Genomic DNA, 11004 nt, shown 5'->3' with positions numbered 1-11004 from the left:
CACAGACGCAGACGAATAGACGCAGACAACGTTAACACACGCCCCAAAGGAAGGGTTCGGGGACCGTAGCGTGACAGACGCCCCCACCAAGGGCACTACCCGTCCCGGGGTGCCAACAGGACTGAGTGCCCCGAACCCACGTCGATGGGCGGATCTGAAGCGCCCAGTCCTGCGTCTGGGAGATGACCGCCCTCGGCGGAGAGTCCGCCACGCACAGTCTAGAACACCCTCCCTGGGAAGACGGGGGAAAACACATTAGACACATTCAACGGGACATTCACAAACACACACACAGGTACACTTACACATAGTGGCACGAAAGGGAAAAACGGGTTAGGCACACAAATGGGAAGACTTACGAACACTGGCATACACAAACACGAAACAGGCGCCAGACTACGCGCCAGGAGTAGAGCGATAAGGGGAGAGAGATCGGGAGCTGCCGGTGCTGCAGCGGACGGTCCTCCTCCGGTCCTCGCAGCGGACCCTCCGCGGGGTGCAGCGCGACCGGCGGACGTGCCGGGTGCAGCGCGACCGGCGGACGTGCCGGGTGCAGCGCGACCGGCGGACGTGCCGGGTGCAGCGCGACCGGCGGACGTGCCGGGTGCAGCGCGACCGGCGGACGTGCCGGGTGCAGCGCGACCGGCGTAGGCGCCGGGTGCAGCGCGACCGGCGTAGGCGCCGGGTGCAGCGCGGCCGGTAGACGCCCCGAGCGGACCGCCTGGGAGATCCCCTGCAGTCTCCATCTCCTCCTCCTCTTCTTCTCCTTGGTCCCACTCCATGGACTGCGCCGGGCTGCCACCCCGGGAGCAGTCCATCCTCTCTCCACCGTAACGATCGGAGGATGGGACCGTCTCTGGTGTCCACCTCCCCTTCACAGTCCCAGCGGAACACTCAGAGGGAGGCGGACTGCCTTCCTCCTCCGACTCGAACTCCTCCACCTCCTCATCGTAGCCCACAGCGGGGAAGGAGCGTTCTGACGGAGGGTAATCATCGTCTTCTTCCTCCTCTTCCTCACCGTAGCCCACGGCAGGTGCGTTGCACTCGAACGGAGGGTAATCGTCGTCCTCCTCCTCCTCCTCCTCGCCGTAGCCCACGGCAGGAGCGGAGCACTCGGACGGTGGGTAGTCTTCCTCGTTCCCCTCTCCCCCACCATAATCCACTGTGGGGGCGTAGCACACGGAGGGAGGGTAATCCTCCTCCTCGCCGTAGTCCACGGTGGAGGCGGAACAAACCGAGGGAGCCTGATCGTCCTCTTCCTCCTCGCCCTCCGATTCCTCCCCCTCGAACTCGCTCTCAGGGGTCTTCTCTGTGGAGCAGAGTTCGAGGGAGCCGACCCTCAGGGGCGAGAGGTCTCTGGTGGGAGAGGGGTGTCGCTCTCTCCACATCCGCACCGCGGTCTGGCGGAAATACTCCGCCAGTTCCCCAGTGCTGGCCTCCCGAGCCCGGAGCAGCATGATGCTGCATAAAGGGTCCTGCTCCATAAGTTCGGGAGCAACGGTGGCCGCGCGGTGTTGGGCAGGAGCAGAGGCATGGCGGCGCTTGCTGGGCTTCTTGCCCTTCTTTGGCCGGGTGGTGTAGCCTGGCATGGCTTGTTGTGTCTCTGACGGCTCGTCGTTCTGTGACGTTGGGTGCGAGGCGAAGGACGAGACACAAATCCAGCTTCACAGACACAACGACACGTTTAATGCAGACTGTAGACAGGTATTGCGCAATAGCGCACGCTAAACCAACACATACACACGTAACGTGTAGACTCAAACATTAGACAACGACGAGCACAAGACACTGCGCGAACGCACATTAAATAGACAGACCACATCAACCCCACGTGATGACGAGACGAGCCACAGGTGAGACGGATAATTACAAGACGCACCCGCACCCACGGAGGTACACAGACGCAGACGAATAGACGCAGACAACGTTAACACACGCCCCAAAGGAAGGGTTCGGGGACCGTAGCGTGACAAATATATTGTAATAACCTGTTGTGGTCTACGTTCAAACTGGTAAAAGTACTTTATCTTGATGCCATTTTTATTGTAATTGATTATTTTTTTACTTAAATAATATATATAATATATATAATAAAATATATAATATAATATAAATATATAATAAAATATAATATATATATATATATATATATATATATATTCCCATAATTCCACATTTATTTATTTTTTATTTTATATATTATATTTTTTTATTTAACCTTTATTTAACCAGGCAAATCATTAAGAACAGCTTTCTTATTTGCAATGGCAGCCTGGCAAGAGGCACAGCCTCTTGAAGAACATACAACATACACATACAACATACACATGACGTTATAATACCTGCTCTGTCGTCATAACGACGGCACAACAAATGAGGGTATATATATAATTGCATGTACAGTATAATTCCATATCAGTCTGTGTAAAAACAATGATGTGGGAAGATATTAAAAGGAGTTTTCTCTGGTGCTGGTGCTGTGGCACCCAAGAAGATTTGGACACAGACACAGAGGAGATATACGGAGGAACAGAACCAGAACAGGAGACCGACAACACCCATGGCTTGAGTGAGTAAATGAGTACAATGGTGACACCTTATTTTGGGGCTTATTTTGTTCTTTTAACACAGCTGAATTTGGTGTTTATTGGTAAAACCAATAAGTGAAAAACAGAAAAAGAATCTGATAATTTGACAGGTTCTTTTTTATGAAGTCAGTGGTGTTGCTATGGCAACATACCAACAAACCGAGGTCCACAAATAGTGATAGTCTCAATATAAATAAAATAATAACGATTCAATTACATTTGTGTCTTTCTGCTTGGCTTTGTATATTTATTGATTAGAAAAAGTCTTTAAAGGGATTTTTTATGGGTTGTGTATTTTCTTGACTATAGAGCGAACCTCAATATAAGCCGCACCTACCAAGTTTTTTTAAATGGAAAATGTTGTATAAGCCGCACCAGGCTATATGTCGCATATATCTACTGCTTATCTAATGCTTATATTAACACAGTTCAGCTAAAAAACATTGACCTGTTATTACATTGTAATATGTAATTAGGACTTGTTGAAAAAATCATTTTTGCAGTAGCACCTTTGAATGACAGTATTCTGGATGAGGCCTGTAAGGAGCTGCTTCTCGTTCTCCTGGACGAGACTGAGGACTCCTATAACCCATCTCTAGGTGACCAAGACACATACAGAATATCAATTTGATAACATATTTCATAATTTGCTGACATCAACGTGTTCAATAGCTATTCATATCAGACAAGCGCACATTAACACAATTCAGAAACACATTCACCTGTTACTTTCATGTAATATTTAATTATGGCTTCTTGAAAAAATCATTTTTGCAGTAGCACCTTTGAATACCAGCGTTCTGGAGGAGGACTGGGAGGAGGACCTCCCCGTTGTCCTTGATCAGATTGAGGTCTCCTACAACCCATCTCTAGGTGAATCTCAAGTTAACATATTGTAATTTGCTGATATCAACATGTTCAATAGTTATTTTCATATAACTCAACTCAACTTTATTTATAGAGCACTTTAAGAACGGCAGCCGAAACAAAGTGCTGTACATAAGAATAGAACATTAGAAATAAAACAAATAATAACAAAAAATAAATAAAAAAATATTAACTAAAGCGGTAAAAGGAATCAAATCAAAGAATTAAACTAAAGCAGTAAAAACTAAAAAATATACAAAGTCTCATGCTGTGTTTAAAGCCAATGAATTAAAGTGAGTTTTAAGACTTGTTTTAAAAATGGGCAGTGAAGGGGCTTGTCTAACATGCAGTGGTAGGTTGGTAGGTTGTTTATTCCATGCCCCACCTGTCCCATATAACCCAAACAAAATGGTAATAAAATACAAATGGGGGGGTGGCGAATGTAATTGGACCGGTACAAATTCATTAAAGGGCCGAATCTAGCCCTGGTTCACACTGTTCCGCAGACATTTTAAACATCCGGGGCTTATGCAAGACGAACAGGCATTAAAACGGTTCAGAACTTAAAAAGGTCCATTTCTTCCAATTGCTTGCGCCCCACCTGAAATACCCATGCGCCCCACTAGTGGGGCTTCTCACTTTGAGAAACGCTGATCTAGGAGCAGCAATGGAAAAAGCTCTATCCCCTCTGAGCTTACGCTTTGCATTACTTCTGGCGTCTCCTGCCACAGGGCATATGGTGTCACATGTATCTCTGTAGGGAAGAGCAGGGCTGCCTTTGTAAATCACCCAATGATGGAAAAAATTGATTGCAAAAAAATAACTATATGCACTTGAACTTACAACTATTAATATATTTTGATTTAAGCTTCACTTCAAATGTTTGTTCTTGGAGATGAAAGTGTGAGGGTGAGCGAGAGATTACGTGCATGGGTTGGGTTAGAATATGTGTATGTCTTTGTGTTTCTGATTGTCAAAATGTCCTCGGACTGTGGCATGAATGTTCATCACAAGTGCCAATCTAAAGTGGCTAATCTGTGTAGCATCAGCCAGAAACTACTGGCTGAGGCACTCACCCAAGTCAGCCAGGTGAGTCTGGATGTGTAAAAATGTACTGTATATCTCTGTAGACGTGTCTCCATATGGTGGTCTGTGTGAGGGTTCGAGTCCTCGCCCCCTGTCCCGGATCAGCCACCAGACACTCATCACTGCGGAGCACTTCACCTTCCACAGTGTACTGGGCAAGGGAGCCTTTGGCAAGGTAGAGTCTTCCCCGTCACGCTGCTCCCGCGTCCTCCACACACGCACTGACTCTGTGTCTTATCATTTTTACATGTCTGTCCTTTTGCCCTTCTATTGTTAAATACTATCTCCACAAGAATAGACCAAACAAACACTATTCCATCAAATCTTCATATTTCATGGATGTGTGTGTGTGTGTGTGTGTGTGTGTTTTCTTTCACTCTGGTCTGTTTGTCTATTTCTCTCCCTTGGTCCCTGCTCAGGTTTTTCTGGCAGAACTTAAGGGCAGTGAGGAGTGGTTTGCCTTGAAAGCCTTGAGGAAAGACGTGGTGCTGATGGATGAGGATGTAGAGTCCACCATGGTGGAGAAGCGGGTGCTGGCGCTGGCCTGGGACTGTCCCTTCCTAACGCACCTTTACTCCTCCTTTCAGACCAAGGTAATAAAGAACAAATGAAAGGTTATATTATACAGTTCCTCCACCTCTCAGTCAATAGTAATGGGATGTCCAGCAGGACACTTTTGTGTAGGCAGTAATTAACCACACCAGGCATTGTCACAACTGTTTACTGTAACTTATACTTCATGGAATCACTGTGGTATTTAAATGATTGTTGAGTCAGTAATTCTGCTTGTACTCATACCAAAGTGTTTATGGCATTGTCTGCATGTTAGGAATACTTGTACTTCGTAATGGAGTACCTGACTGGAGGTGACCTGAACTTCCACATACAGGAGGAAGGATCCTTTGACCTCTACAGAGCCACGTGAGGCAACACACACACACACAATGATGTTTTTTGTATGCCTTATATAAATATAAACATAGGTGTGTGTAATTATAGTGCGGTCTGATGGCTCCTGGTTTGTTTCTTCCTTCCAGATTCTATGCAGCTGAAATTGTGTGTGGACTGCAGTTCCTCCATGGAAAAGGCGTCATCCACAGGTTACACACACAAACAAAGCTAAATTGACATTCTGTACTTTCACCTTTACTGTTCTTGTCTACTAAACCACATTTTTGCCACATTTTTGTAATTCTCTCCTGCATTAGGGATCTCAAGTTGGAAAATGTCATGCTAGACAGAGATGGTCACATAAAGATAGCGGATTTTGGCCTGTGTAAGGAGAATATTTTTGGTGACAATCGTGCCACATCCATCTGTGGGACACCATACTACATGGCCCCTGAGGTATGAGATGGCATCAAATTAATTTGACATTGAATGTTCTCACCTGTAGCAATGTCAATGTAATTCAGTATGCCCTGAATGTGAATGTGTGTGTGTCTGTGTGTGTGTGTAGATCATTCTGGGTCAGCAGTATACTTTTTCTGTGGACTGGTGGTCATTTGGTGTGCTCCTGTATGGGATGGTGATTGGTCAGCCTCCATTCAATGGTGATGAGGTAGATGATCTTTATGAGTCCATCCTTACGGACACACCTGAATTCCCTGACAGTATAACACTGGATACCAGAGACCTGCTAGAGCGAGTAAGTATGCACAAAACCACACCTGATGACACATTAATAATAGTAATAATACTAATAATACTTCACAACCAAGACATGAATAGAGTTCTGCTATTATGCACTTAGAAAGGAGACACACTGAGATATTTCTATTATGAATAATATTCTTGCTTTTGGTTTTCTTCCTTGAACAAAGCTGTTTGAGCGAGACCCTTCTCATAGACTGGGTGTTGTGGGGAATATCAGAGGTCACTCATTCTTTGAGATCATTAACTGGGCTGATCTGGAGAGGAGAGAAATCAAACCCCCTTACATGCCAAAAGTGGTATGAGCTTTCTTTCCATTTCTTACAGTCATCTCTCATTTCTGTTTTTTTTTTTACTTTTCATACTGTATGCTCATAGAGCAAATTGCAAAAATACAGATACTGAAATGCAGCCTCTGTTCATCATGTGATTTGCTTCCATTCTCCTCCAACCACAGAAATCATCCAATGACTCTAGCGACTGCGAGCAGGAATTTTTAAATGACCGCCTGTCCATGTGTGAGAAAGGTGTGTTTGGCTTAACCGACCAGGGTGCCTTTGCTGGCTTCTCATTTATCAACCAGCGCATGGAGCATCTCCTGCAGTGATGGACAACCTGCTGATTGTTGTGTAAATGAATGATTAAATTTTACAGCCAGTATTTTTATGTGTCACTGACTCTCCCTTCTCAAAATAAAACCTGTATTTTGGGCATGGATTTTAGACTACACCCAATATCAGGGGTGATTCACAGAGGTGTCAACTGGCCATAACTGCTCCTCCAGGTTATGTATTCCATTTTAGGCAATATTTGATACACCCTTGCCAAATCCATGTAGATTTTTTGTTCCAGTAACCATTCATTATTGTAATTCAAAAACATTAGATAATCCCTCATTGATTGTGTTAATGAATGCCACAAGGCAAAAAGCTTAGAAAGGAAATAAATACAATGCATTTTAAAATGTATTGTAACGACTGAGAGCTAAGAAGCGGACACAAATGCTGAGGAGAGCAGGGTTTTATAGCTGGAGTGCTAACATAGAGGATACGAGGGTAACGAGGCTATCACAAATCAAGAACTAACAACCAGACCGGATAACTCGGACAACAAAAGACAGAGGATAAAACAAATACAAGAACTCAGAACAAGGCAGATAAACACACAACCAGGATTACCACCACAATGATTTCCAAAAAGGGACTGAAACACAGGGAGTACAAGTACAAAACACATCAAGACCAACTAGAAACACCTGAGCTGAAAGCAAGGAAGGAGGGAAAGACAAGACAAGGTGAACAACAGAAGACACGGACTGGACTAACTGGGGAACGGATCTAAACAAGGTTACACAGAAGACACGGACTGGACTAACTGGGGAATGGATCTAAACAAGGTTACACAGAAGACATGGACAGGACTGACAGCAGGAAAGAACACCGACAGGGGTGTGACAGACAGAGGGAAAGCATAGAAACAGGGCGGGATAAACAGACGAGGAGAACACAGGCACATTGAACAGTACCGGAGTGACAGCTAGAGAGGGGGGCGTGGCCCTATGTGACATGTATATTAACCATGCATATTTGCACAGGTTAACATTTAAATAAGTGTAAAATCTTTTTGTCTTATACTGTATATGTGTATGGTGTATAGTGGAAAGATATATATTTGGCTCTCTTGGCTTTATGTGTGGTATATATGTGCACTGTGTGAGTATTGGTGCATTTAAGCTATTTTTACTACTTGCCAATTAAACACGAGCATATGATCAAATGGTTTATATAATACACTGCTTTTTGTTGTATTCTCATATTTAGAGATACATGCTCATACGCTGCTTTATGGGAAACATTTGTAGGTGCAGTCATATGAAAAAGTTTGGACATCCCTATTCATCTTAATCGTTTGTTGTAATCAAAATTTGGGTTTTTGCAACAGCTATTTCAGTTTCATATATCTAATAACTGATGGACACAGTAATATTTCAGGATTGAAATGAGGTTTATTGTACTAACAGAAAATGTGCAATATGCATTAAAACAAAATTTGACAGGTGCAAAAGTATGGGTACCCTTATCATTTTCTTGATTTGTATACTGCTAACTACTTTTTACTGACTTATTGAAGCAACTCATTGAGCTTTGAACTTCATAGCCAGGTGTATCCAGTCATGAGAAAAGGTATTTAAGATGGCCACTTGCAAGTTGTTCTCCTATTTGAATCTCCTCTGAATAGGAGATCATGATGTGCTTCTCAAAACAACTCTCAAAATGATCTGAAAACAAAGATTGTTCAACATAGTTGTTCAGGGGAATGATACAAAAAGTTGTCTCAGAGATTTAACCTGTCAGTTTCCACTGTGAGGAACATAGTAAGGAAATGGAAGACCATTTCACAGACCACCTCCAAAGAGCTGCAGCATCATCTTCCTGCAGATGGTGTCACTGTGCATCGGTCAACAATACAGCGCACTTTGCACAAGGAGAAGCTGTATGGGAGAGTGATGCGAAAGAAGCCGTTTCTGGAAGCACGCCACAAACAGAGTCGCCTGAGGTATGCAAAAGCACATTTGTACAAGCCAGTTTCATTTTGGAAGAAGGTCCTGTGGACTGATGAAACAAAGATTGAGTTGTTTGGTCATACAAAAGGTGTTATGCATGGTGGCAAAAAAACAGCATTCCAAGAAAAACACTTGCTACCCACTGTAAAATGTGGTGGAGGTTCCATCATGCTTTGGGGCTGTGTGGCCAATGCCAGCACCGGGAATCTTGTTAAAGTTGAGGGTCGCATGGATTCCACTCAGTATCAGCAGATTCTTGAGAATAATGTTCACGAATCATTGACCAAGTTGAAGTTACGCCGGGGATGGATATTTCAGCAAGACAATGATCCAAAACACCGCTCCAAATCTACTCAGGCATTCATGCAGAGGAACAATTACAATGTTCTGGAATGGCCATCCCAGTCCCAGACCTGAAGATCATTGAACATCTGTGGGATGATTTGAAGCGGGCTGTCCATGCTCGGCGACCATCAAACTTGACTGAACTGGAATTGTTTTGTAAAGAGGAATGGTCAAAAATACCTTTATCCAGGATCCAGGAACTCATTAACACCTACAGGAAGCGACTAGAGGCTGTTATTTTTGCAAAAGGAGGATCTACTAAATATTAACGTGACTTTTCTGTTGAGGTGCCCGTACTTTTGCACCTGTCAAATTTTGTTTTAATGCATATTGCACATTTTCTGTTAGTACGATAAACCTCATTTAAATCCTGAAATATTACTGTGTCCATCAGTTATTAGATATATTAAACTGAAATAGCTGTTGCAAAATATGACTGTATGTAGTTTTAGAATATGTCACATCTATTTGAATATCTATTAACATCACATCAAGTGGTAGTATTTTACCAAATGTAGTATGAAGATATGGACATATTTATTGTGCCAGGATGTTTCTGTGGTGTCTTCCAGTTTCCTAATCCACAGGATATTTTAATTTATTTTTGTACCTTCAATATTGAACTTTTTTAGGACACTGGTTACACCATTCGCCGTCTAGTGGACAGTTTTAAAATTGCCTTGATTTGAAAATCAAATGCTAAGAAACAGACTTTTTTAGTTGTAATCCAGCAGTATAATTTTGACTAATATTTTATATTAAGAGACAGTAAAGTGTATCAGTGAAAATGAATCAAAATAGACTAATCTTATAAATTCCATCGCCTGCAACTGGTTCAGAATGCAGCTGCCTGGTTTCTTCTAATACTCGCAAGCACGATCACATTACTCCTGTTCTTTACTCTCTTCACTGGCTCCCAGTAAAATTTAGAACTCAGTTTAAAATCCTGTTTGTTTTCTGTGCAGTCCATGGACTCCCTACATAGGTGACGTTATAAAGTTACATCAGCCTGGCAGAGATCTTCGTTCAGGTGGACAATATCTACTGGAGGTTCCACGGTCTAGGTATAAGCAGTGGGGTGATGGATCTTTCGCAGTAGCAGGTCCTAAATTGTGGAATGCCTTGCCTACTGTTCCACGTTCCATCACTGATCTACCAATATTTAAAGCCAAACTTAAAACACACTTATTTAGGATGGCTTTCAACATCTAATTATGTGCAAATGGTATCATTGCCAACTGCACACGGACTAAATCACCATACTAGTTTATAAAAACGTTTATAAAAAAGACCATACTAGTTTATTTTTGATTCCATTGTGTACAGCGCTTTGATCAACTTTGGTTGTGTAAGGTGCTATATAAATAACTGATGATTGATTGATTAATTAAAATAATATTTAATGAACATTCTTTATTTGCAGAAAAGTCCGATTTAAATTCCATTTGAGTTTTGCACTTGTACATGTTCTGCACTTATTGTACTGTATTTATTTATTATTTTTTGCAACAGCTTACATATTTGTTGCATCATTTGACTCATTGTTAAATATTTAATTTGAACTCTGTGACTGGACAGAGATAAGAGAATATGAACAGAATTTAATGTAATTAAAACATTCATCCAAAATATTTATCCAAAATGTTTTCATTTAAATGTGGACAACAATTGGGCATATCGAGTTCAGAAATGGTTGTAACATATGTGTTTAGCTATATCCCTAAAAGTATAGGCCATAAACAAAGCTACAGTGTATTAACTGAATTAAGGAAAACAAATGTGGGCATCAATGCATTTTTGTATCATGCCTGAATGGGCTACCTCTTATGCCTACTAATTTAAACAGAGACTTTTCAATTATGTATATGTTAGAATATTTTGAATTGATCATTGAACATTTCC

The 11004-nt window shown here is 42.6% G+C and overlaps 1 protein-coding gene across 1 annotated transcript; it reads left to right on the top strand.

Annotated features, from left to right (window-relative positions):
* The first annotated feature begins 4403 nt into the window (after positions 1–4403).
* On the top strand, positions 4404–6803 carry LOC143519460 (protein kinase C delta type-like). Its single transcript, XM_077012912.1, has 9 exons — positions 4404–4544; positions 4615–4716; positions 4961–5134; positions 5371–5462; positions 5579–5641; positions 5750–5888; positions 6001–6189; positions 6365–6493; positions 6652–6803. Exons 1-9 carry the CDS (start codon positions 4434–4436, stop codon positions 6799–6801), a joined length of 1149 nt encoding a protein of 382 aa, XP_076869027.1. The 5' UTR covers positions 4404–4433; the 3' UTR covers positions 6802–6803.
* The last annotated feature ends 4201 nt before the right edge of the window (positions 6804–11004 follow it).

This window comes from Brachyhypopomus gauderio, chromosome 7 (genome assembly GCF_052324685.1).
Source record: "Brachyhypopomus gauderio isolate BG-103 chromosome 7, BGAUD_0.2, whole genome shotgun sequence".
In the NCBI taxonomy this organism is placed as follows: Eukaryota; Metazoa; Chordata; class Actinopteri; order Gymnotiformes; family Hypopomidae; genus Brachyhypopomus; species Brachyhypopomus gauderio.
This window is presented reverse-complemented; position numbering and strand designations above follow the sequence as displayed.